The sequence below is a fragment of the Ambystoma mexicanum genome, chromosome 14 (assembly GCF_040938575.1).
Source record: "Ambystoma mexicanum isolate Mex_15411 chromosome 14, UKY_AmexF1_1, whole genome shotgun sequence".
Taxonomy (NCBI): Eukaryota; Metazoa; Chordata; class Amphibia; order Caudata; family Ambystomatidae; genus Ambystoma; species Ambystoma mexicanum.
Window position 1 is genome coordinate 650,849,904 of NC_090940.1, and position 27,756 is coordinate 650,877,659.

Genomic DNA, 27,756 nt, shown 5'->3' on the forward strand with positions numbered 1-27,756 from the left:
ATTCTTTTTTTTTTAATACAATTTTGTTTTCATACTTCACTGTGTGGTATCATCTCATTGGTTTCATGCATGTCATGTTGGGTGTTTTCCCATTCAATTGCAACCATTGTGTGTGACGGACATGGGTTCATTAGCTTTATGAACATTGGGGGTGTAACATGTAATTTCCATTTCCATGTGGGTGAATGGGTTACTTGGTAGGGCTTTTTGGCTGTGGAGGCTGACCATAACGCACATGATTGGGGATTGTGAGGACCTGGTGGAGGCTGCCCATGGTGGCTGGGGGGTGGGGGTGCAGGGGGACATGGGTGGGGGCCTGGTGGAGGCTGCCCCTGGATGCTGGGGGGTGGGGGTGGTGGGAGACATGGGTGGGGGCCTGGTGGAGGGTGCTCATGGTGGCTGGGGGGTGGGGGTGCTGGGAGACATGAGTGGGGGCCTGGTGGAGGGTGCCCCACACTGCTGGGGGGCTGGGGGTGGTGGGAGACATGAGTGGGGGCCTGGTGGAGGGTGCCCCACACTGCTGGGGGTGGGGGTGGTGGGAGACATGAGTGGGGGCCTGGTGGAAGGTGTCCCTGCACTGCTGGGGGGTGGGGGTGGTGGGAGACATGAGTGGGGGCCTGGTGGATGGTGCCCCTGGATGCTGGGGGGTGGGGGTGCAGGGGGACATGAGTGGGGGCCTGGTGGTGCTGCCCCTGCACTGCTGGGGGGTGGGGGTGGTGGGAGACATGAGTGGGGGCCTGGTGGAGGGTGCCCCTGGATGCTGGGGGGTGAGGGTGATAGGGGCCATGAGTGGGGGCCTGGTGGAGGGTGCCCCACACTGCTGGGGGGGTGGGGGTGGTGGGAGACATGAGTGGGGGCCTGGTGGAGGGTGCCCCTGCACTGCTGGGGGGTGGGGTGGTGGGAGACATGAGTGGGGGCCTGGTGGAGGGTGCCCCTGGAAGGTGGGGGATGGGGGTGCAGGGGGACATGAGTGGGGGCCTGGTGGTGCTGCCCCTGCACTGCTGGGGGGTGGGGGTGGTGGGAGACATGAGTGGGGGCCTGGTGGGGGATGCCCATGGTGGCTGGGGGGTGGGGGTGGGTGGGAGACATGAGTGGGGGCCTGGTGGAGGCTGCCCCTGCACTGCTGGGGGGTGGGGGTGGTGGGAGACATGAGTGGGGGCCTGGTGGAGGGTGCCCCTGGATGCTGGGGGGTGGGGGTGCTGGGAGATATGGGTGGGGGCCTGGTGGAGGGTGCCCCTGCACTGCTGGGGGGTGGGGGCGGTGGGAGACATGAGTGGGGGCCTGGTGGAGGGTGCCCCTGGATGCTGGGGGGTGGGGGTGATAGGGGCCATGAGTGGGGGCCTGGTGGAGGGTGCCCATGGTGGCTGGGGGGTGGGGGTGGGTGGGAGACATGAGTGGGGGCTGCCCATGGTGGCTGGGGGGGTGGGGGTGGGTGGGAGACATAAGTGGGGGCCTGGTGGAGGGTGCCCATGGTGGCTGGGGGGTGGGGGTGGGTGGGAGACATGAGTGGGGGCTGCCCATGGTGGCTGGGGGGGTGGGGGTGGGTGGGAGACATAAGTGGGGGCCTGGAGGGGGCTGCCCATGGTGGCTGGGGGTGGTGGGAGACATGGGTGGGGGCCTGGTGGAGGGTGCCCCACACTGCTGGGGGGTGGGGGTGGTGGGAGACATGGGTGGGGGCCTGGTGGAGGGTGCCCCTGCACTGCTGGGGGGTGGGGGTGGTGGTTGACATGAGTGGGGGCCTGGTGGAGGGTGCCCCTGGATGCTGGGGGGTCGGGGTGCAGGGGGACATGAGTGGGGGCCTGGTGGTGCTGCCCCTGCACTGCTGGGGGGTGGGGGTGGTGGGAGACATGAGTGGGGGCCTGGTGGAGGGTGCCCCTGGTTGCTGGGGGGTGGGGGTGCAAGGGAACATGAGTGGGGGCCTGGTGGTGCTGCCCCTGCACTGCTGGGGGGTGGGGGTGGTGGGAGACATGAGTGGGGCCTGGTGGGGGCTGCCCATGGTGGCTGGGGGGTGGGGGTGGGTGGGAGACATGAGTGGGGGCCTGGTGGAGGCTGCCCATGGTGGCTGGGGGGTGGGGGTGGTGGGAGACATGGGTGGGGGCCTGGTGGAGGGTGCCCCACACTGCTGGGGGGTGGGGGTGGTGGGAGACATGGGTGGGGGCCTGGAGGAGGGTGCCCCACACTGCTGGGGCGTGGGGGTGGTGGGAGACATGAGTTGGACATGAGTGGGGGCCTGGTGGAGGGTGCCCCACACTGCTGGGGGGGTGGGGGTGGTGGGAGACATGAGTTGGACATGAGTGGGGGCCTGGTGGAGGGTGCCCCACACTGCTGGGGGGTGGGGGTGGTGGGAGACATGAGTTGGACATGAGTGGGGGCCTGGTGGAGGGTGCCCCACACTGCTGGGGGGTGGGGGTGGTGGGAGACATGGGTGGGGGCCTGGTGGAGGGTGCCCCACACTGCTGGGGGGTGGGGGTGGTGGGAGACATGAGTTGGACATGAGTGGGGGCCTGGTGGAGGGTGCCCCACACTGCTGGGGGGTGGGGGTGGTGGGAGACATGAGTTGGACATGAGTGGGGGCCTGGTGGAGGCTGCCCCTGCACTGCTGGGGGGTGGGGGTGGTGGGAGATATGGGTGGGGGCCTGGTGGAGGGTGCCCCACACTGCTGGGGGGTGGGGGTGGTGGGAGACATGAGTGGGGGCCTGCTGGAGGGTGCCCATGGTGGCTGGGGGGTGGGGGTGGGTGGGAGACATGAGTGGGGGCCTGGTGGGGGCTGCCCATGGTGGCTGGGGGGTGGGGGTGGTGGGAGACATGAGTGGGGGCCTGGTGGAGGGTGCCCATGGTGGCTGGGGGGTGAGGGTGGGTGGGAGACATGAGTGGGGGCCTGGTGGGGGCTGCCCATGGTGGCTGGGGGGTGGGGGTGGGTGGGAGACATGAGTGGGGGCCTGGTGGGGGCTGCCCATGGTGGCTGGGGGGTGGGGGTGGTGGGAGACATGGGTGGGGGCCTGGTGGAGGGTGCCCCACACTGCTGGGGGGTGGGGGTGGTGGGAGACATGAGTGGGGGCCTGGTGGAGGCTGCCCCTGCACTGCTGGGGGGTGGGGGTGGTGGGAGACATGAGTGGGGGCCTGGTGGAGGGTGCCCCACACTGCTGGGGGGTGGGGGTGGTGGGAGACATGAGTGGGGGCCTGGTGGGGGCTGCCCATGGTGGCTGGGGGGTGGGGGTGCAGGGGGACATGAGTGGGGGCCTGGTGGTGCTGCCCCTGCAATGCTGGGGGGTGGGGGTGCTGGGAGACATGGGTGGGGGCCTGGTGGAGGGTGCCCCTGCACTGCTGGGGGGTGGGGGCGGTGGGAGACATGAGTGGGGGCCTGGTGGAGGGTGCCCCTGGATGCTGGGGGGTGGGGGTGATAGGGGCCATGAGTGGGGGCCTGGTGGAGGGTGCCCATGGTGGCTGGGGGGTGGGAGTGGGTTCTGGAGACATGAGTGGGAGCTGCCCATGGTGGCTGGGGGGGTGGGGGTGGGTGGGAGACATGAGTGGGGCCTGGTGGGGGCTGCCCATGGTGGCTGGGGGGTGGGGGTGGTGGGAGACATGGGTGGGGGCCTGGTGGAGGGTGCCCCACACTGCTGGGGGGTGGGGGTGGTGGGAGACATGGGTGGGGGCCTGGTGGAGGGTGCCCCTGCACTGCTGGGGGGTGGGGGGGTGGTTGACATGAGTGGGGGCCTGGTGGAGGGTGCCCCTGGATGCTGGGGGGTCGGGGTGCAGGGGGACATGAGTGGGGGCCTGGTGGTGCTGCCCCTGCACTGCTGGGGGGTGGGGGTGGTGGGAGACATGAGTGGGGGCCTGGTGGGGGCTGCCCATGGTGGCTGGGGGGTGGGGGTGGGTGGGAGACATGAGTGGGGGCCTGGTGGAGGCTGCCCATGGTGGCTGGGGGGTGGGGGAGGTGGGAGACATGGGTGGGGGCCTGGTGGAGGGTGCCCCACACTGCTGGGGGGTGGGGGTGGTGGGAGACATGGGTGGGGGCCTGGTGGAGGGTGCCCCACACTGCTGGGGCGTGGGGGTGGTGGGAGACATGAGTTGGACATGAGTGGGGGCCTGGTGGAGGGTGCCCCACACTGCTGGGGGGTGGGGGTGGTGGGAGACATGAGTGGGGGCCTGGTGGAGGCTGCCCCTGCACTGCTGGGGGGTGGGGGTGGTGGGAGACAGGGGTGGGGGCCTGGTGGAGGGTGCCCCACACTGCTGGGGGGTGGGGGTGGTGGGAGACATGAGTGGGGGCCTGGTGGAGGGTGCCCATGGTGGCTGGGGGGTGGGGGTGGGTGGGAGACATGAGTGGGGGCCTGGTGGGGGCTGCCCATGGTGGCTGGGGGGTGGGAGACATGAGTGGGGGCCTGGTGGGGGCTGCCCATGGTGGCTGGGGGTGGTGGGAGACATGGGTGGGGGCCTGGTGGAGGGTGCCCCACACTGCTGGGGGGTGGGGGTGGTGGGAGACATGAGTGGGGGCCTGGTGGAGGGTGCCCATGGTGGCTGGGGGGTGGGGTGGGTGGGAGACATGAGTGGGGGCCTGGTGGGGGCTGCCCATGGTGGCTGGTGGGTGGGGGTGGGTGGGTGGGAGACATGAGTGGAGGCCTGGTGGAGGGTGCCCATGGTGGCTGGGGGGTGGGGGTGGGTGGGAGACATGAGTGGGGGCCTGGTGGGGGCTGGCCATGGTGGCTGGGGGGTGGGGGTGCTGGGAGACATGGGTGGGGGCCTGGTGGAGGGTGCCCCTGCACTGCTGGGGGGTGGGGGTGGTGGGAGACATGAGTTGGACATGAGTGGGGGCCTGGTGGTGCTGCCCCTGCACTGCTGGGGGGTGGGGGTGGTGGGAGACATGAGTTGGACATGAGTGGGGGCCTGGTGGAGGGTGCCCCACACTGCTGGGGGGGTGGGGGTGGTGGGAGACATGAGTGGGGGCCTGGTGGGGGATGCCCATGGTGGCTGGGGGGTGGGGGTGGTGGTAGACATGGGTGGGGGCCTGGTGGAGGCTGCCCCTGCACTGCTGGGGGGTGGGGGTGGTGGGAGACATGCATTGCTGATCAGTAGTGCAAGGTGACATGTGGGTTGGCTGGGGGGCATGCCCATGGTGGATGGGCTGCCTGCGGGACATGAGCAGGGGTGCAGGGTAGTCCCCCGTGGTGTGGGCTGCCTGCAGGGCCGTGGAGGTTGTCGAGCGTATACCTGGGAGGACCCACACGGCCAATTCACGTGTAGTACTCCCCAGAACCCCTGAAATTCACATACCCTGCTGAAATCGCGTGTGGAACTTCCCGCGCACCCCTGAAATACACGTACCCTGTTGAAATCGCGTGTGGAACTTCCCGCGCACCCATGGAATACACGTACCCTGCTCGCACTGGGCCAATCGCGTGTGGAACTTCCCGCGCACCCCTGAAATACACGTACCCTGCTGAAATCGCGTGTGGATCTTCCCGTGCACCCCTGGAATACACGTACCCTCTGAAATCGCGTGTGGAACTTCCCGCGCACCCATGGAATACACGTACCCTGCTCGCACTGGGCCAATCGCGTGTGGGACTTCCCGCGCACCCCTGAAATACACGTACCCTGATGAAATCTCGTGTGGAACTTCCCGCGCACCCCTGAAATACACGTACCCTGCTTGCACGGGGCCAATCGCGTGTGGAACTTCTCGCGCACCCCTGTAATACACGTACCCTGATGAAATCGCGTGTGGAACTTCCCGCACACCCCTGTAATACACGTAGCCTGCTTGCACGGGGCCAATCGCGTGTGAAACTTCCCGCGCACCCCTGAAATACACGTACCCTGCTCGCACAGGGCCAATCGCGTGTGGGACTTCCCGCGCACCCCTGAAATACACGTACCCTGATGGAATCGCGTGTGGAACTTCCCGCGCACCCATGGAATACACGTACCCTGCTCGCACTGGGCCAATCGCGTGTGGAACTTCCCGCGCACCCCTGAAATACACGTACCCTGCTGAAATCGCGTGTGGAACTTCCCGCGCACCCATGGAATACACGTACCCTGCTCGCACTGGGCCAATCGCGTGTGGAACTTCCCGCGCACCCCTGAAATACACGTACCCTGCTGAAATCGCGTGTGGAACTTCCCGCGCACCCCTGGAATACACGTACCCTGCTCGCACGGGGCCAATCGCGTGTGGAACTTCCCGCGCACCCCTGAAATACACATACCCTGCTGTAATCGCGTGTGGAACTTCCCGCGAACCACTGAAATACACGTTCCCCGCTTGGCGTTTGCTGTTTGCCAGCCCGGTGAACTGGTCCAGGGTTAGCGCAGCCCTTTGCGATTATTTGGGGATTTTGAAGGCTTTTCCTTGCGCGAGGGCGTTCTTGGGGGCGTAACTGGCGCTGCTGCAGGGTCGCTGCGCCACAGCTGGTTTTGGATGCGAAAATCCATGAATGCGCTGTGCGCGGAAATCGATTTTAGCGCACGCGGCTGGCGCAGACAATCGCACGCGGACACTCTGCGCCAGCCGCTTGCGACACTTTTCTGCGAAATTCTATGAATTACCCTGTATATATATATATATATATATATATATATATAAATAAGAGAGAGAGAGAGAGAGAGAGAGAGAGAGAGAGAGAGAGAGAGAGAGAGAGAGAGAGAGAGAGAGAGAGAAATACGTAGTTAATTCAGCAAATTCATATACTGAATAAGGGTAAAATACAATCTAGAATGCAGACAAAAACATTAGTAAAATTATGATATTTTCCAATCATATACACTATGCCTATTCTATGTGAGCAAACGTAGGGCCTCTTTCCAGATTAAAAAAACGTCACTACTACTGAGAGGGCACAATAAATATTATTCCAAAATTGATCCGATTGGAAACATTCCAGATGTGTCCCAATAGAGTAGTATCCCTTCAAATAAGCTTCAGATAAGAGCGGGCAGCTGGTGAGAATGTGAAGGGCGTTTCAATAGCACTATGACATAAACAACATGTTCTGCCTTCGTACTAAGTCCCATTCCAACTGCCAGTATGTTCTCTGGTAGGAAGTATGTTAAATCTCAGTTAAACAATAACTCTTTTCAGCTACCTACTACAAGGTTTAGCCAAATACGAACAGGAAATATTGGGAGAAAAACATTGAGCAGAGAATATTCTATAAAACATTTTTAGAGTGAAGGCTACAAAGGCTAGTGTCGGTGTCCCAAACAGAAGTGTGGTTCTTCAATAGGTTCTCTGCAGTAGGGAATCAACTAAATACACCACCTATAGACCAATGTTATCAAGACGTTCTGTAAAGGTGATATGCAATTCCTGCAGGAATTAGTTGGTACGAGTTAGTAAGAACTGTTTAGCAATGAGGCCCAGTAGACTATCATTAGATGTTAAGGCAGCATACAAACATAATGCAAATTTGCAGCGCTGTACAGGCCATATGGACCTCAGGGACGAGCCACCAAGTTCAAGTCTAAAAGCTTCCACAGGTACAGAAGGAGGCACACTAAGAATAGATCTCACAGGTTTTCCTTCTAAGATTTCCAACCATTTCAGTTTAGACTCAGGTACAAAAATAATACCATATAAAATACCTGGTGTGATACTGGTATGATAAATAGGAATTCATCCTTCAATGTTAAAACCACTGTGTTTACAAACAACCTTTTTTTTTTAAAAAACCAACATTTTTTAAGACTCTTGGGTAACAAAATAAATCACAATAAAATGTGCAATTGGGGCGAAATGTAACAAGAACCCGAGGATAAATGTAGCTTTCCGACTATTTCAAGTGGAGTGCCTTCAGGTTTCCAGACAAAAGGGATCTTACTCTTCAGCCTGGCACCAGTCCTAACAATCTTAGTTTTACTAATATTGATGCTTAAGTTGTTCTGCTTAACGTAAAGGGACAAGACATGAATCAAATGTTGGAGACCAATCGGGGCGTGATCCAGTAAAACAACATCAGGATATTAAGCTGCTCAATAAGTTTTATTTCTGGAGCTTACTGGATATTGTATGGGTCTGGAAGGAGGAGACGGACACACAGGTGGCATGATTGTTGCTAAAGACTTGTATTCATAGTAAAATAAAGGAAAGATCCCATCTAACCTGATCACTAAGAGGGGTTGCCCTGCCTCAGTTCAATACTAAGGATGTGTCAGAATGTTCATACCGAAAAGTTCACTGTCCTGTGTCAAAACCTATTTCCTCCCTTACACTTATAACTAAAACTAAAAGGTTGGTGCATCTTCTTAATGCAGAAGAATGGTTTGCTCATTGTGTAGAGCGGACTACCAGGCCAGTAGTCTGGACGTACTATTTCCTTCCCTAGGTCGCAGTCCCTTTCAAAGGCGCCACACACCGTTCCAGATTGAAAAGTGTCAATTCACAAATAAAGCAAATGTCCAACTCAAAACCTTGGTAAGAAGAGAATGGCTGTCTTCGCTTGGTCTTTCTCGGGCTTCTCACAATGTTCACAAATAAAGCAATGTTCTTACTCCAAGACCTTGATGCCAAGAGAACGACTCCCTTCTCTTGGTCTTTCTCAGGCATCCTCTTGAGCCTCTCCAGCGGCTCAGTCAGGCAGACCTGGTACACGCTCCTGCTAGGTACTGCAATAAAGAAGATGCACTTGAGCCTCTCCAGGGAGTCAGTTGGGCGAAGCTGGTATACTCCCTGCCCCAAAGAGGATATACGCCTAAGGAACACCTCCTCGGTTATTGATGGGTCTCTGACCCTGTATTTATCAAACTGGGTTTCTTCCATTATTGCTGGTATCATTCTCTGCCGGGTATACTATATCCCCACTTGAGGGTTCTCGACCGTTACAATGGTTTTTCGTCTTTGGGTGCCAGACTACTTACACTGCTTTCTCGGATTCAGGTCCCAGACCCCTTTATACAAGTTTCTCTTGTGCCCCCGTAGGTTCCAGGCAGCCCCTGTACCTTCTATTTGGGCACCTGACTGCTCACCTCGCACTCAGGCTTCTACGCATCTTCTGACGGTTCTTTGTTGTGGTTTCCTGTTTGCACATTGCCATACGCGGTTTCCCAGCACTTCCCGGAAGCCGAGGGGCACGTACCTGTTGAGCCGTACAATTTTCTCTGTTCTTCTTGGTTTATGCCAACACCTCTCTACCTACTTTAATCTCAGCGTATAAAACTGGACTAGGGCAAGCCTCTCGCTCCAGTGAGACTGTCAGGTGGTGTCACATCTCGGCGATGCTCTGGGTGTCGTGATAGCTCTTTTTTCCTCTGCAGTGCTCGCTGTTTCACTCTCTGGCAGGTCAGTGTTCTTAATTACTGAATCTCCCCAGTGAAGGACTCTTGTCAGCTCGAGCTCTGCTTATCCGCAGTTCACTGGGTTTGTTCAGGACCCCACTTCTTCCAACAGATCACATTGACCGGAGTCTGCCTCTATTTTTGATATCCTTCAGTGTCTCATAATCAGAAGTATGACAATAACCATGAAAGAAAGAAAGCTGATTGCATTTCCCCACTGACCCCTCCTCTGGAACTCCTTATCTCCAGAAATGGGATTACAAGAAACTTTCAGCAAGTACAAAAATGCTCATAAACGGACCTGTTTAGACATGCCCTCCACTAATACGTCTTGAAACTGGTTTCTCAGGATAGAATTTGATCAGAAATGGTTAACTACTTCTAGTGCCATCACTTATTTGTCACTCTTTGTGTTTCAAGCACCAGCGGTTCTGTTTTAGGAATAAGACTTTGGTTATGCTGCAAATGTTTTGACTGCTGTTCTTTCTCGTCACGACCGTACTGTTAGCGGTCATACCCACCACCTTTGCCCCAAAACTACTCAACTCTGCCCACAGCCACCTATCACTCTATCCCCATCCTCCCCTACCTGAACCCTGAAGTGACTGGTACTTTACATAGAACTCAAAATAAGAATACCATTTACGTACCAGTGCTGTGTTTGTTATCACTATAGGAGGATCGACAGGGATCGGAAGGAAAAGCATAGAAATTAAGGGTATTATGATAGCAGGAAAGGGCTTACCCTTAGCCACCACACTATTTCATCAGATTGGTCAAAAAATAAGCCGAGATCAAGATGATCCATAAATACCTTTTTTAACAGCAGCTATCACTTTGGGATTTAGGTCCAACTCGTCCCAGTCCATTTCTTCCCACAGGGGATTTTTGGGGAGACTGAATTACATTGCAAAACTCCTTCCTGTCAGAATGAAAGAAAATATGCATAATTATAAACACAGTTTGCTTTAAGAAAGGGTGCATCTATAAACCTTTACAAATACCAAGCCATAAAATAGTTCATGTCAATTGAGGGTTGACCCATGAAAACCTTTATATTCAGCCTCATTACAAGTCCGGCGGTAGCCGTGCCGGAAAAAATGGCAGGCTGCTGCCGGACATGTTATACCATTCTGCCACCATTCTGCATCCGTGATTGCCGGAATCACCGGGTCATTACAACCCCGGTGACCCGGTAATTCTGGAGGCGAAATTCTGTAAATCCCCATTCCCATGGAGTCCCATAGGACCGTCTATGACAGAGCCGATGTTTCCATGTCCATCTGCAGGTGGGTAGTGTTACTCCCGCCAGGTCAGACCTGGCGGGAGTGACACCTCCCGTGTGCAGGACTCGGAATCAGCCCATTGTGATGAGGACTTGTAACGAGGCCCATTGTGTCCTTATCACGTTTTCTCGAAATTCATCAGGCTACGGTAGTGACCCCTTTCTCGCAGAAAGATGTGGAAGCAGAGATTTACAAGAAATATATTCATTGCAAACACAAGGATATGGAGCAAGCTCATTTCACCTCTGGCATCTGTATTGAGAACTAGTGACAGATTGACTACCCCTCTCTAGGTATCCTGTATGTACAACAAGGTGGGATGTGGTGAGACTACCTTATTAGTAGGTAGAACTAACACATGGATAGGGGCAATTATTTGAGCAGTAAGCTTTTCATGCAAAATAAATTTCTCTTTAATGGTTTTTCATAAAAGCATGTTAAAATCATCATTCATACGACAAGGATTTATACAATAACGGGGTAAATCAAATTTGGTCTTCTTCAAGCATAACAGTTGGTAATATATGCATGTATGACATAGGAAAAATACATTAGATTTCCCTTTTCAGTCGACATATGTTTCGGCCCTTGGAAATGTAACACACTTGACTGGGGTGGTCACTAGTCGGAGTGTTGGGCCATCTTCAGGACATAATTATTCATTCTGGAAGATCAGTTTTGTTCCCCATTAATAGATTCAGTGATCAATAAAAACACATAAAAAATGAAATGCGTATTGTAAAGAAAGTTATTGTGAAAAAAAGAGCATGTGCTCCCCGACTGGGTTATTTAAAGGTGACGACTCATTTTTTGTTTAGAGAATCGAACACCACACCCACCTGTTGTCCATATGCTGTAATTTAGGACATCTGAGCTAGGTATTTAAATTGTGATGTCCAGTATCCAGTTCCCTGAAATGATAGGGAAAGAGGGAAATAGTAAAAGTACCGTAATTTACTTGTTGAAAATAAAAATATAAATATATTATTGGTTCAGAGTTGATTTAAGAGAGATTTACAGGAATACACGTTATTAGGCTGTCTTTTCTTACGTGGGCGTCTCAGTCAAGTGGAGACCCAATTGGACATCCCCTGAGTTAGAGCGGCACTTCACAAATGATTGCTGTGATGATATCTGTAAGCAAGGTGGAATTGGGGATGTTTAAATGGACCCCCTTTTATGTGTTTTTTATAACGTTGTGTAACCAATTTACAAAATATACAGTGTTATTTATATATTGCCCTGCTGTCTAAAGGGCAACTGAAAGATATACAGAACGCTTATCTGAAATACCTTAGTCATGTTGGAGCAGTATCTATCTACTCTTGAGGACTATTTTTAGAAAGGCAAGGCAGCAAGTCTGCGCAACTTACCTTTTATCTCTTTAGTAGCAGGGATTTGTTCTCTGTGCACTAGCCGGTGCGTCCTGCGGGTGGTTTCTGAGAACGCTAGTCGTATTTGACTAACTTGTTCAATGTCACATGACTGTGGGTATGCAGTTTGTGACATTGTACGTGCCTGAATGCAAATTTGAAAGTCTCAGGGAAATGCGAGTACAATTTTGGATACCGGACGAGTACATCGTAATTTATTTTTGAATGGTATCGATTAAACAAAAATGCCCTTAATTTTTGAAAAAGCTAACTCGTTCGATGTCACGTGACTGTGTTTATGTGCTCACGTGGCATTTAGCCGAAAACAGTGCAAGTTTCAAGGTCAAATTAATTTTGCACCAGACAAAGACTAAAACATAGTTTGTGTACTGGAAGCATTGCCGCAACCATTAGCATAAAAATAGCAGACTGGATTGCTCGAATAATGTGCGGGCAGAGTCAGCGTGAAATTACTGTAATAAAGGTAATAGCTGTATCTATTTAATCGCTTGACGTATAGTAATGCTTTGTAATGATGGTTATCAAGGCTAACGTTACAAATCTCAAAGCTTTTCTGAGATGCTGAAATTCTCAGCCTTTGTATGGTCTAAAAGGGGTTTTACCACTTGACTACCGTATTGTAAGTAGTACGGGGTAAGTTGGTCTTCATTACAGGGCACGTGACGTGTTGTACACTTGTGATATTTATTGTTGTGTTGTCATGAGAATCATCCAGGATGTATTGTGAATAGAGTGCCTCTGATGTAATGGCCACTTGTTAAGTAAAAGTAAAAATGTGTCCTTGCAACAATGTTTATCTATAGACATAGCGCAGGTGCCTTTGACTGCTCAGCAGCATTGTGGGGTGAATGCAGGTGCTGAATGTCATATTGAAAAAGCAAAACAGCAATGTAGCAGTGATAACATTTTGTTTGACAAGACCCATCTCAGATTAGTTAAGAAGTGAAACTTGGTGCTGAAGTTATGAATAACAGCACTCAAAAGGACTGGACCTGCCTCAAAATGCAGCCATGTTCTACAACTAGCTGTTAAATGAATGCACTTCATTCTACGGCAATGTTAAGGCCGTACTTGACCGTATCAAGGTTATAGATCCACCTTTGTTCACATCTGGTGAGGTTGAGATCCCTATTGCCACCTCTTGGGGATTGCTTAATGACCTGGATCACGCACCACAACATGTTAGTACATTTATGCTGTTTGGCTATAAAGTGGGCCACTAGGGGTTTATTCTCTATTTTATTGCGGATACAAGATTTATGCTTGGAGATTCTTTGGCAAATTTGATGTTTGGTTTTCCCTATATATACAAGATCACAGGGGCATTTAACGGTGTACACTACCCATTGTGTAAGACAATTGGTAAAGGACGTAAATTGGACTACAGAGTCTCTCAGTTTGATGCTTTTCATGGTCGTGGTTTGTGCGCATAGCAAGCGTTTTCCACAACGATGGTGGCCTTCAACTGGAGGGAGACCCCACAAAGATGTTTGTAATGGTCTATCCCTAGTGGTGTTAGGGTACGTGTGTACAAGAGTATCTTTAATATTGCATAGCCTTTTGAAGGTAAAACGGGGTGTGGATGGATTGAAATCCTCTGTTTTTATCATATGCCAATGTTTTTGAATTATCTTTCTTAGTTGGCTACTGATAGGGCTATATGTACTCACACATGTCATTTTTTCCAGGTTCTGGCGCTGTGAGGGTTCTAAACAAGCGGCTCTATTGGTGTGTAGAGTCCTTTTATATGCCCGTTGCAGTCATTTTAGGGTACCCTCTGTCTTTTAGCCTAGATTTTAGTGTCTTTCCGTGTTCTTTGTATGTGTTTACTTGGGTACAGTTTCTGCAAATTCCTAAAAACTGACCGTATGGGAGCCCCTCCTTAAGACTGCGAGGGTAAAAACTATGGTAGTTAAGGAGTGTATTCTTATCCGTCGGTTTTCTGTAGAGGATAGTTTCTAAAACTCCGGGGTCTGTTTTCTGTATTTCCAGGTCTAGGAAAGGTATGTTGTTTGGATCAGAGTGTATTGTGAATTGAATAAAAGGATTTTGAAGATTAAGCCATTTGTGAAACAGAATAAGTTGTTCAGAAGTGCCGCTCCAAATCATGCAGATATCATCGATATAGCAGAGCCATATCTTAATGAAGTTGGAATGCGGGTTAGTGGGCCCGTAAGTTGATCGTTGTTCTAAATCATCCATGTACAGATTGGCGAGATCCGGTGCAAATGTTGCTCCCATGCTTGTACCTTTTAGCTGATTGTAAAAAAGGCCATTATACAGAAAGAAATGTTCCGTTAACGCCAGCCTGATACATTCCAAAATGAATGCGGTTGGAACTTCTGTAAGTGTTGTGGTTCGATTATCTAGGTATTTGGTCATCACCCTTAGGCAGTCGTGTTGAGGGATACTGGTGTATAGGCTCACCACATCTAAGGTCACTAAGATGTCGGTGGAATTTAGCCTGATGGTTTGCGAGAGTTTTTAGCATACTTGTGGTATCTTTCACATACAAAGTCATTTTTTGACGAAAGGTCTTAGGAACCAGTCGTCATAGATAGATAAAGGCTCTAAGATACAGTTTATAGCTGCCACAAAAGGTCTTCCTGGTGGTACTAGTGGGTCTTTATGTATTTTGGGGAGGATGTAAAAAGCGGGTATTGTTGGGTGTTCATTGATCAAGAATGCTTTTTCATCCAAATCTACCTATCCTTCTTCCACTGCATGCTTCATGAGACTTTGAATCTCCTCTTTTAGTCTAGGTGTAGAGTCTCGATCAAGTTGCTTGTATGCGGTTCAGTCATTAAGGTGTTTCATGACTTCAATTTCATATGCTCCTTTTTCCAACAAAACAATGCCTCCCCCTTTATCAGCGGACTTGATTATAAAAGTTCATTGCATTGTAAAGAGTGTAATGCTTCTCTCTCTGATTTAGTGAGGTTGTCTCTACTATTGTTCTTGGTTTTTAAGACTCCCTGGATTTCGTGGGATATTCGTTGTTCGAAGGCTAAAATAGCCGGGCTTACCATAGCGTTAGTAGGGGTAAATTTAGAAGGAGGTTTGAGGCCTGTGATAGTTGGTTCTTTTGTGGAAGATATAGGATTCCTGAAGTAGTATTTAAGGCATACTGTTCTGTAGAATTTCTGCAGTTCTACTTCCGTTTCGAAGGATCTAGCCCTGGTAGTCGGAACAAAAGACAGACCTTTGGATAAGACACTGATCTCTGTTTTTCAAAGTACTTATGATGTTTAATTGAAAATTGGAGCTACCAGTTTTGTTGAGGAGGGCCCTGCCAATTCCTGGTCTGCATTTGAGGTGGGCCCTGGTGTTTGTTGCGTCCTCGTTTGCCCTGTCCCTGAAAAAATTGGGGAGGTGGTCCTGTTGTTCCCGATTGGCCTGCATCAGAGCCGCTACTGGTAGATGCATTAGAGGAATTGGAGAAGTTAACAAATTGTTTCCTTCTATTACCCGTATTGTTCATTCTGCTTTGATTTCGTTTTTGTAGATCATCATAGTAAGTTTCTATGAGTAAGGGTAAGTTTTAGTCTCTTTGTACTGTTCAATGTCTTTCTTTAATTGCCAGATCTTTTTTCTAAAGTCAATTTCTTGAATTTAGTAATTTCTTCTTCTATCTTCTCCAGGGTATCTTTGATATCTTTAACAATATTTTCTGGGCAAAGCACAGATGAGAAGGTTTGATGTTGTGCTGAGTCTGGCTTTGGGAATGCTGTCGGCCTGGGTGGAAGTGCTCAGAACCTCGCTAAATGGGTGCAAAGTTCATTGAGGTAGTGCAGGCATGGCTCAGTGTGAGTATGCATTAACAAAGTATGCCTTAAAGTGTGCAGGACACACTTAGATCATCTTCCAAGAAATATACATCTCGACTTTGCTATCTGGATAGCCTCACTAACTACATTGTGAAACACCTAGGACAAGGCTCTGCAAGATATGGTTCTTCATGTGTTTTGGACTACAACTCCCTTTCAGTTGCAGACACCTGATCTAGGGTGCTGCAACAGAATTTACCATGTCCTTCTACTGACTAGATGAGCATACATAAACGATTTTTTTTTGGCATCCAATTACCTATTTTAGATCATACCCATGTGTTTTTGTATAACCTAATATACAGGCTACTAGAGGGACCCTTTGAATAGAATAGAATGAAGTCAATGAACAGAACTTTCAGTTTGTGACAAAAATAAAAATAATTATATCAATATAATGGTCATCACGCTGTAATGTGAGATTAATGTACCTCCTTTTTATATATGATGAATACTCTTAGCTATGATGTACAACACGCTTCATCTGGCAGAATCTTCATAGGTGGTTGGTTAGCTTTAACACATCCATTTCAATTGCCCTAATATCTTATTCACTATGTAAGGTTATTTCATAGAATAAAATTGCTGAGTGGTAAAATTACTTTTAGCAGTACAGTAGGTACATGTATGCTGAGGCGTAGCAGCTATACAGCGGATAAGTGTGGGTAGTGCGATATTGGAGGACAGCCCCCATTAAAAGAAGAAAAAAAATGAAAATACCACAAAATAATTTCGGCGATGTAAGTCAGCACTCAGTAATTTATATCTATGAAATCACGTGCAACTCCCCTGTGGTCACCACTACTATTTCAGGATATGGCACTTGGGCTTGGGCATACGGCTTGAGAAGAGAGGAAACGGGACACCGTCTTGATTCATTCACCTACTTTATTAATAATGTTGCATCTTCCTCCCTGATGCTTCTCCTCTTCCTCCCCTTCCAGCCTTGCCTCTTAACCCTTAAGGGTGCAGGCTCTTCCCTCGCAACACCTCCCCCTCACATATCTCCTTACATCCAGGTTACACTTCTTCAATGAGTTTGCAGGGCCTTTTGATAACCCGTCGAGGCCATCCTTCTGGATCCGCCTCTTAACGCCTCTCTCCTGGTACGTGTGTATCACCCACGCCTTCTCCTTTGTTTCGGTCTTGCATCATCAGTTCTTGTCCTGCTCGTTCTCCCTGGTGCGGTCTCCGTCTGGCACAAAATGTTTAAAGAATGGTGCATTCCTGGTGACCGCCCTGTAGGGTTTGCCGGCTGTCACCATCGTCCCCTTCACGCCAGTCACTCTGAGGGGTGTACGGTCATACCTTGCGTCAGTCTTCCTCTGTATTCATTGCTTCACAAGTACTTCGTCTCCTTCTTCGAACTCTTCGACTCGCCCCCCTCCCCCCCCCCTCTGTAGGGATGATAATGCGGCAGCCCCTCAACGTTACTCCTTGTTCTGACACTGCAAGCTCTGTGCTGATCTTTCACTGTGCATTCAAGTCCCTGCCTATTCACTCCCTCCTGGTGATGTAACATTCTCTTGCAGTACCCCCATTTGTTGGAGGCCATGTGCTCCTTCGACCCACCTAGAGTATGGGTCGGCCTGTAATGCTCTGGCCAGGTCCTGGACAGTGAAAGTGGGCGGTAAGGCCTGTTCTGTGATGTAGCATAGGTATTCTACGTTCCCTTCCCTGTGTGTCATGTCCCTTGTCGTCGGGTGGCGCAAGATGTAGTCCGTGGGGTTGCTGTCTCCCCCCTCATCTGTGCGTGATTTCATAGTCGTATTCATGTAGGCGGATGCCCCACCTTTCTATCCTTGGTGGCATCTTTGTTCTCGGGTTGCCAAATAGTGATAGGAGGGCAGGGTGGCCCTTTATGAGGGTGAATCTCTTCCCGATCATGAAGTGGTGGAAGTATTCGCAAGCCCACACCGCTGACAAGCTTTCCTTCTCTGCCTCCGAGCATGTGCTCTGCATCTGGGACAGAAATCTGCTTGCGTACGCCACCACACAGCTTGCACCCGCGTTCGGTCTCTTCCGCTGCGCAAGGATGGCCCCTAGGCCAACCGGGCTCGCGTCGACCACCAGTTCTGTGTGCCATTGTGGATTGAAATAGGCGAGATGGGTTGCATTTGCCAGTTTGGATTTAATGGTGTCAAATGCCTTCTGGCACTCATAGGATCAGGTGAACGGCTCATCTTTCTGTAGCGGGAGTCTTAGCAGTTCGGTGGTAACGGCGTACCGAGGTAGGTATCGAGCACAGTAGCCGGCCATCCCCAGGAATGATCTAACTTCACCCACGTGGGTGAGTATCTGGAGTTTGTTGATGGCTCATACTTTCTCTGGGTAAGACTGCATCCTCCTCAGAGGTATTTCTCCTTTTCTCTCCTTCCCCCAGAAGCTCACTGTCTCCAGAGCTATGGTTCTCTCTAGGCTGGACTATTGCAACAGCCTCTTTCTAAATCTGCCTGCTTCTACTCTCCGCCCTCTGCAACTCATCCAGAACCGGACTGCGAGACGTGTCCTTGGCCTCAAGCCTGGGGATCGAAATGAGCCAGGACTGAAATCTCTGCGCTGGCTCCCAGTGGCTGCGAGGTTTAAGTTCAAACCCCTCTGCATTGTCCACAACGCCCTCTGGGGCCTCAATACCTTCAACTCTCTCTTCCGAAATATCTTCCTTCTCAAGCTCTTCGCTCATCTGCCTCCAACTCCCTCAGGGTCAGTCGCTTCTCCAAGCAACAAGTTGGTGGTAGATCACTTTCTTTGGCTGGGGCCTCCCTCTGGAACAGCCTCCCTGCCCCCCTGAAACTTGAGGAGAACCAGCTCTGGTTCTGGAAGTACCTTAAAACATTTCTCTTTGCTTCTGCTTTTTCTCCTCCTCTCCCTTGCTGATTTCCTGGCTGATACCGAAACTGCACTGGTTTACCTGGCCACCCTCTGATCCCGGGCCCAGGTCCCCTCCTGCGCCAGTCGCACACCTGCACTGCCCTCCTGGCAACCCCCACACTTGGCGACTGTTTTCTGTATCCCTACAGTCCCACTATCAGCGCTTAACACCTGATACCTGCACTTCACTTACTCTTTGCCCTTGCCACCTGCTGGCAGTACTTTACTATTGTTATTTATTCCATTACCCCATGTACTGCACTGTCCCCTCCTCCTTCCCCCCTTCACTTTCCCCTTCCCATGCACTTGCGCGATCTGAATGACACCTGGCCTAGTAGGATCGCTGTCCGTCTTCCCTCTGTTCCCCCTCCCTTGCCTCGTCGCGCCTTGAAACACTTGTGTATAGGCGCGTTCTAAGTACCATATCATATATCCCTTTCCCCAAGAAGATGTGGCCGTAGAACCGGAGTCTGTCCTTGCTGATGTTGCATCTTTCAGGATGTTGCATACGTCGAGGAGGGCTTGGTCATGCTCTTCCTGGGGGGTGCCGTATATAAGAATGTCATCGGAATAAGTAAAAGCCAAGTGGGGGAAGCAGGTGTCTAATGGTCTTCTGAAAGATCTCTGCGGTGGAGGAGATTCCAAAGTTTAGCCGCTTGTAACGAAATAAGCAGTCATGGGTGGCAAAGGTGGTGATTCCCCTGGAGTCAGGGTGCAGTTCCAGCTGGTGGTACCCCTGGATGAGGCCTAGCTTGGAGAATTTTGTCGCACGGTTTAATTGCACAATCATGTCCTCCATCATTGGGCCCAGATGTCGTTCCCTCTCTATCGCAGTATTTGCCACTCTCATTTCGATGCATAATCGAAGTCTGTTTCCATCTTTGGGAACGACCACTAGGGTGCAATCCACGGCATCAGCCCGGTTGCAGTCTCTATGAAGTCGTTCTGTCGTTCTCCAGGAGCTGCCGTAGCTGTCGTGAGGCAGCTTCCTGCAGGTGGAATCCCACACTTCTAGGGTGTTGTAGGATGGGCTTTATTTTGTTGTTGATGTGCAGGCTGATCACCTTGCCTTTCAGCTTTCCCAGGCCCTTGAAGAGTTCAGGAAACATGGTCCCGATCATCTCTTCGTTCACTTGGGCTCCCTTCGTGCGACATATGGTTTAATTTCCGCACCGGTCTCCTCTGCATACCACCACGTCATTGTCCTGAAAGTGAATGTCTATGAGGCCAAGCTCCACCGTGATGCGATATCTCAGCAGGCACTTCATGTTGACTGGTCTTCTGAGCACATGAATGACGGTGTCGGCCGTCTTCCCTTTGAATGAGAGCGTCTTTCTGAATTGCCCCCGCCATGGCAGTGGCATGTTTATTACATTTCTATTGCGCAACCATAAACCCATGGGTGTGAGGGCGCAGACAAACAAGAAAGGTCAGGAAAAATGAGTAGATCCGAAAGCAGACGGAGAGATTAAGGATCATATACTACTACTTGAAAAGAAAGGTTTTTAGGTCCTTCTTGAAATTGCTCAGGGCTACAGAGAGTCTCAGCTGCAGTGGTAGGGTGTTCCAGATAGCTGGTGCCACAAAGGCGAAGGCACCCCATTGGGCTTTTTTGGTTTTAACTTTGGACTGATGGAGCAGGTTCTGATTGTTGGAGCGAAGATTTCTGCAAGCTGGCTCCCCATTGGAAGATTCTTACCCTTGATGTTACCAGATCCCGTCTGCTCACAGATAGCAGGAACTCCTCTTCTCCCATGATATTGACGGTGGCTCCTGTATCAATTAGGAAGAGGCGAGTGACTTCATCCATTTTCACCGTTACCTTCAGTGCTTCGCTGTAGTCTTGCTCCCCGTGTACTAAATTCATGAATTCATCAAGAAATTCTATCCTTGCCATATACAAATTCATCCTAGTTTATGTACGGGTCGGCCGGGTAGCCCTAATGATCTGTGAAGTAGTCTGGTTGTGGCAGCTGATCAAGTCTAGGCCCTGTTTCATCGTTCTTACCATTCTCTTTGGCTGCTGTGAGTGGAACTGCGGTTGTCTCCACTGTGTTGTTGTCGGGCTAAGCCTGTATGGCTGTCTGCAATTGCTTTGTGCTGCTTAAATATGTGGAGCTGGCGGGAATGGTCTCCCTTCTCGACAGACAGATTGAAAGTGGCCTTCTCTTCTGCACCTGGAGCATCGTTGGCTCATTGCTGGGCATGGGTCCATGTGAGGGAATATCTGGCCACATAGTAGTATAATCTCTGCAAGCGCAACCCTGGTCTCACTTGCGTGTATCCTTCCCTTGGTGATCCCCCTCAGCGGGTTCTGGTAGTCGAGTGACCCCCTTCCTGCATGTCTATCGGTATTAGTCTTTTTCTTGGGCGTCTCCAGGGCGGATGCTTGGATCTCCACCCTCTCGTGGACTCTCGCGGTTTCGATGACCTTGTCGATTGTCAGGGGATACTTCAGGAGTTGTTTTCGCAGTACAGATGACGTGCATCCTTCGATAACACAGAGTCAGAGTGCTTTGTCGTCTGAAAAGTCTGAGAATTGGCAATGGACCAGCTTTTGGTACTTATTGAACACATATCGTTCATAGTCCCTTTTCGGCTGTATGACCAGTTTCTTATCCAAGGCAGTCACAAGTGCGTTGTAGGCGATCCTGTCTTCTGCTGGGATGGTTTTAATGATGCTGTTGATTTCCGTACCAGCCATATTTGTGAATATGTCCTTGAACACTGGTGACTTTTCTTCACCTGCGGCCATGATGAAGCCATTGAAGTCTTCGACCCATACGGCCGTCGGGGCCTCTGTCCAGCTGAGGTTGGAGGATGAATGGGCACGGCTTCCTCAAGAACGCTGCGTTACTGGTGCTCGGTTGTGCTACTCCCTGTTCCCCTGCTGGGTCCACCATGGTGGTCGTCTGTGCGTTGGGCTCTTGTGGCTAGTAGGGGTGTTTGTTCTACGAGCCCATGCTGTTCCCTCCTTCTGCTGACATGGGTGGTATGCATTTATGTGCGCATGGCGGGGGAATCATTACTCTGTCCACCTCACTGTGTTGTTTGTGGGTGTTGTGTGCCCCTTCTGTTTCGCCTGGCTCTGTGGGTGGGCCATCAGGTGGTGAGGGACGTACTTTCTATTCTGTGGTGGTGCCTTCCCTTAGTGTCCTGGTCTTTGTAGGACTTTCCCTTTTGTGCCTCAGGTGCACCGCCCTTGTTCGTTCTATTACAGTGAAAACAGTCAAGTGTTACTCGTGGTTTCCCCTCTTGGTTTTTTCTCTCCAGGTGCTCACCTGTTACAGACTTTCCCGAGTGGTATCGGTCAGGTGGGATGACGTGTTTGGGCGGGTGAATCCTCCTCTTAGACTTGGGGTGGGCCGACAGTGTGTGAGCGTTGTGGCTCCTCTTCTGGTGATGGACGAGTAGACAGCTCAGGCTTGGCAGACACGCTCGCTGTGGGGTCGTGAAAGCGGTGCAAAAGAGGCTGTCCTCTCCGGGAACAAGAACGGGCGGACTGCCCCCAAGGAACGCTGGTCTCTCCAGCAACAAGGACGGGCGGATTTCCCCAAAGACTGCCAGAATCTCGTTGGGCGAGCCGCTGTGTGGCTCGCAACAGGACGGCCGCTCGGGCACGCCGGACAGGATGATGTTTTTTTATCCTTGTCGTCAGTTGTTGGGCTTGGGCATACGGCTTGAGAACAGGACACTTTCTTGATTCATTCATCTATTAATAATGTTGCCTCTTCCTCCCTGAAACTCCTCCTCTTCCTCCCCTTCCAGCATTGGCTCTTAACCCTTGAGGGTGCAGGCTCTTCCCTCGCAACAGCACTGCTGTAGGGCTAATCAGCACTAATGGCCTAAGCAGGCATTGCAGAGATAACAATTCAGGAAAACAAGCTAGAAGAGGTTATACATGCCAACCCTCCCGATTTAGGCAGGAGACTCCCGTTTTTTCCGTGAAATATATTGCTATTTTTCACGTCCTCCCGCCTTCAATACATCTTTGCCCAATGCATTCCTATGGCAACATTTTTGTCTCCCGATTTTTCTGATAAAATCTCCCTCCCTAGTGGGTTGGAATGTTGGCATGTATGAATGGTGTCTAGAAATGTGACAATATTACTCCACATTTAAGGGATTATAATTCTGCTGCTGCACTCAGCCTCGGCTACTGCCAGCGAATGTTCATTCTAAGGATGTGACAAGTCTCTGAGGGAGCAGAAGCAGGGGAGAACACACAGCGGTTTAATGTGCTTTCGCTAAACTCCCACAGCACCTTTGATGCAGCAGCATAGTACCGGAAGAGATTTACCATGGACAGTTTCTGCTGAAGTCAAGGTTGAAACTCCAGAGGTGCTTGACAAAGGAAGTATCAAAAAATTGAAATCAGTAGTCATGTCATGGTAGAAAGGGTGTACAGAAATAACACTAAAGTAGGAAAAACAAACTACCCTGCCTTGTTTCCCATTTCTGTGTGTGACACCTCAAGCCAGTCCTGTTTATTTGCTACCAATGGCATACCAGGACTTGTAGTTTTGTTTTTTCCGTTGAAAGGGTAGACCAACAAGTCCCAGCATGTAGTGCAGCAGGGGAAGTGGGTGACAGACAATATCAAAAGTTCTGCGTGGAACAGGGAAACTAGGCAACTATGAACTAAGCACACGGTGTACACATTTAACAAACCTCAATGAGGTGAATAAGAATGCTAAGGTCAGCCGATGCAATGGTCGACCAACCATACCTAAGGGTTTTTCCCTGAGACTCAGGGTTTTTAACCATTTCTCAGAGTCTCAGGGGAAGACCCTGGAATCTCAGGGTTTTTTATGCAGTTTCCAGGTCCTGTCCGATCCTCCATCCAATTGGCTGCAAAAAACTGCTGCTGGTGGCCAAGTTTGCCTTATGTTTTAGTCGCCCGAAATGGAAGGACAACTAAAACATAAGGCAAACTTGCCAAAAAGCAGGCTAAGCTGTGATGGAGACTGCCTGGAAGACATGGTGAGGCACTTCCCAAACCTTTTGAAGGCTAAGGAGGTAGACCAACTAGGTGCCGAATTCAGAGAATACCAGCTCATGCAACTCGTAGATGAGCAATTGCAAAGTGATAGACAAGACCGGTTATCAGACTGGATTTCAAAATTGGAAAGCTCTGGGACTGGCATACTTCTGTTACCACTCCAAGGCAAAGTTGCCAAGGCTGTTCTTATTCTACCACACAGCAATGCAGACTCTGAGAGGATTTTCAGCATGGTTAAGAAAAACAAGACCGAATTACGTGGCTCTCTGAATACTGATAGAAGCATAAACTTAGAGCTACAAGTTTTGTCCTTGGACATTCACATTTATTTAATTCCACTGTAAAGTGCAAACATGTTTCTAATGACAGCTACAACAACCGAGTTTACCTTTTTGACAGGTGGTCGGGGCATGTAGGCAGAACCGTGTGCAAATGGGCAGAATCTTGTGTGGGTGTGGGCAGGGCTTAAATCTCAGGGTTTTTGGTTTTCAAATGTAGGCAGGTATGTGACCAACCTGTTACGAAGTAATGTGAACATGCGCGGGCCGCAACGAGAACGCGCATGCGCTGTGAAATAAAGGAAGCCTGTGCTGGCAATTGCAGCCGGGACTCCTTAGTGACCAGACTTGTCTCAGTGTGTTCTTGCAGGTATGGGGGCAGGGGGCCTAACTACGGAGGAAACCCAGGGCTCTAATTAGCATTTAACACTGGCGACGAGGTCGTGCCTGGGTGGGGAGAGAATTTTGGGATCAATCACTCGATTCCAGAACATTTTTCTCGGCTCCCATTAGACGTGTTACCCGCACACGGTGCACGTGCGGTTGCTATTTTGTGCATAACGGTAGCGGACCCTCACAGGGTGCTCGTGCGCCGTTTTCTACTATTTTTGGAACCTTCACAGCTGTTATTCACTATTTCTATTCACTATTTTGGACAATTTTGATGTTGTGGTCCACTTCTACAGCCACCATCAAGAACATCCTGCTGTGGGGTGGACACTTCTGGGTGTTTTGGAATTTGTTTAACACTCACAGCCATAGTGTACTACAGGCTGCGTTCCTATTCAGGATTGTGTGCTGTTTTTGGACAGTTTGAAGCTTTGGCCCACTGGCACAGCCATCGTCGAGACATCCTGCTGTGGGGTGGACAGTTCAGTGGCCAACCCTGCTGCAGATCTGCATGGAAGCCTGTGATGGCACACTGACCCTTTCAGGGGTGAATTTCTGTGGGGCCATTGTCCTGGAGCATGCCGTTGAAGGGTGAGCACACCTCGCACTGGACCTGTGCGGACAAATATGTTGCTGGCGCTGACTTGCGGCCTCTGGAAGCATGAGAGGTGCCTGTGCAGTCTGCAGCCATGAACGACAACGGTGATGGCCAAGGGGTGGTAGCACCACCTGCTCCTGGGGCACTGCTCCCCGTCAGACCTGTGCCTCGACAACAAGGCACGCTGGCACCCATGCTAGAGTTTGACATAGCTGGACCTCCATTGAAGCTGGGCCCCAAATGTCTACTGTGGGTTAAGAAGCTTGAGATGTACTTTAGGGCCACCGGTGAGATGGAGGATGATGCGATGGTAGCTACCGGTTCCAATGTCCATCGGATATACGAATCACTGAACCCTCCGGCTACCATGTACCAGGCTGCCAAGGATGCCCTCAAAGAATACTTTTTTCCCCTGGCCAACCAGGACTTTGACCGCTTTGTGATGTGTGGGGAGAAGCAGCATGAGGATGAGTCACTGGACAGTTTCTGCGGGAGGCTGCAACACCTGGCAAGCACGTGCCAGTGGGTGAATGAGGAAGGCATGGTTAGAAATCAGCTCATTCAAGGTTGCAGTTCAGGCAAACTGTGGCGCCAAGTACTCCGTGAGCCAGGGCTCACGCTGACTCAGATTCTGGACATGGGGGGAGCACATGAGCTGGCGGACAGTCATGGCTCAAGGATGGACGCAGCGGTCAAGACCAGTAGAAGTGAGGAGGCGTATGCCGTCGGGCGCAATGTGAACTCTGTGCCGCAGCACCCAAGATGGACTCAAAGGAAATTTGAGCCACTGCAGAAGGGCGAGGTCCCCCAACAATGTCAGAAATGTGGATATGACCTCCCAAATTCCGGCGAATGCCCTGCAAAGACAAGGGTGTGTGGAGGATGTAGTATCATCGGCCATTTTACCAGGATGTGCTGGGCGGCCAACCCAGTGGCTGTCTCGAGGGGCCAAAGTAGAGCGAACAGCGGGGGCCTGTGCAAGCAGAAACGCATGGCCGCTGTCCAGCAAGACCTCTAAGAGCTGGACATTGCGGAGGAGGAAGAAGAAGAGGAGGAGGTATTCTTCATCTCGAACATTGATGCTGTTGCAAAGAAGCGCCGACAGCCCATGTATGAGGGCGACATTTGTGAGACTCTTACCCCAGTCCTCAGACACGGGTGCGTCAGTATGCGTGATGGCCTTGCGATACTATGAGGCACTGCCAGGACCGCCAGCGTTGGCCGAGTCCAAGGCCAAGATATACTCGTTTGAGGGGGATCACCCACTTCCCCTCCGAGAGGTTTTAACAACGTCAGTGAGGCATGCCAACCGATCCATCAAGGCCAAGTTCTTCATGACCGATGTAAGCCCGCACTTGCTGCTGAGCTGCGCAGCGTCAGAGGCTCTGGATATAGTGCACTTCGCACTATCCGTGTACCAGTCGGACATCCAGTGCCCCAACAAGCCGTTTGCAGGACTTTTTGAGGGTGTGGGCAAGCTCAAAGGAGAACCGATATGCCTGCACATTGATGAATCTGTGAGGCTGACGGCGCTTAAACACCGACGCATTCCCCTTCATCTAAGGGCGCAGGTGGAAGAGCTTCAGAATCTCATTGACCTGGACATCATTGAGAGAGTGAAAGGCCCTACCCCGTGGGTGTCTCCCATTGTTGTGGCAGCGAAACCCAAACAGCCTGGGGCCGTGCGCATCTGCGTGGACATGAGTTTGCCAAACATGGCCATCAAAAGGGAGCGACGCCTGACGCCAAAGCTAGACGATGTGGCTGGGGAGCTGCAGGGTGCCAAGGTGTCTCAAAGCTAGACCTGCGTTCAGGTTACCACCAGCTCGAAAAACATCCAGACTCCCGGTATATTACCACCTTTACCACCCAAAACGGTCTGTATCAATACAAGAGACTGAGGGCCTCATTACAACCCTGGCGTTGGACCATGGTGCTATTAGCACCATGGTCCATGCCGGATTCTGCCATGGTGGATGGCGGATTTACCGCCCCATTCCAAGGTTGGCGGGGGGGTAAATCCCCATTCACCATGGCCCCTTCCCCATTCCCATTTTTGGCCCATAGGGCTCAATGGGAATGGGGAAGGCGCTAATTACGGCACCGTAAATTACGGTGCCGTAATTAGCACCAAGGTCCCTTAGCGGGTTGGTCTTTAACACCTGCAAAAAGCAGGCGTTAAAGTGTGAATCTGGCGTTAAGGGTTTAACGGCGCCGTAACCCCTTAACGCCAGGGTTGTAATGAGGCCCTGAGTTTTGGAATATCCTCAGCCGCAGAAGTATTTCAAAATGTGATCAGGGGTGCCTTAGCCGGACTGGGCGGTTTGATCAATTTGAGTGATGACATCTTAGTGTATGCCTCCACGTAAAGAGAGCATTTGGCCAGGCTGGAGAAGGCACTGGACAGAATTTGCGACCTCGGCCTAACCTTACATTGTGAGAAATGTGAATTCTTGAAAAAGAGTATTGAATTCTTTGTGTTCATTTTTCACGCTGAATGAATTTCACCAGACCCCCAAAAGGTTAAGGACATTCAGGAGGCCAGGGCTCCAGACACTCCGTCCAAGGTGCGCAGCTTTCTGGGGGTAGTTAACTACTGTGGGAGGTTCATTAAGAACCTTGCCTCCCTCTCGGAACCACTCCGGGCCCTCACCAAAAAGGACGCTGCCTAGACATGGTCAGCGGTTGAGCAGAAGGCTTTCGACACCATCAAGGAGGCGCTCACTGGGGAGGAGACAATGGCATTCCTTTGACCCCAAGAAGGAGTCAGAACTGTTTGTGGATGCCAGCCTGGTGGGATTGGGGTGGTACTTCTTAAGCCGGACCCTCAAGGGCAGATG

General features: G+C 51.3%; 1 protein-coding gene across 4 annotated transcripts in view; it reads right to left on the reverse strand.

Annotated features, from left to right (window-relative positions):
• Window positions 1-27,756, reverse strand: part of XRCC3 (X-ray repair cross complementing 3) — a 172,471-nt gene that overhangs the window by 141,212 nt on the left and 3,503 nt on the right. For 3 of the 4 annotated variants that reach the window (XM_069638187.1, XM_069638189.1, XM_069638188.1), the window contains exon 2: window positions 10,085-10,192. In XM_069638187.1, the coding sequence (XP_069494288.1) occupies window positions 10,085-10,139 (55 nt within the window). In that variant the 5' untranslated portion in view covers window positions 10,140-10,192. Of the gene's footprint in view, window positions 1-10,084; window positions 10,193-11,395; window positions 11,468-27,756 lie in introns of all 4 variants that reach the window. The other variant, XM_069638190.1, reaches the window with a different exon arrangement.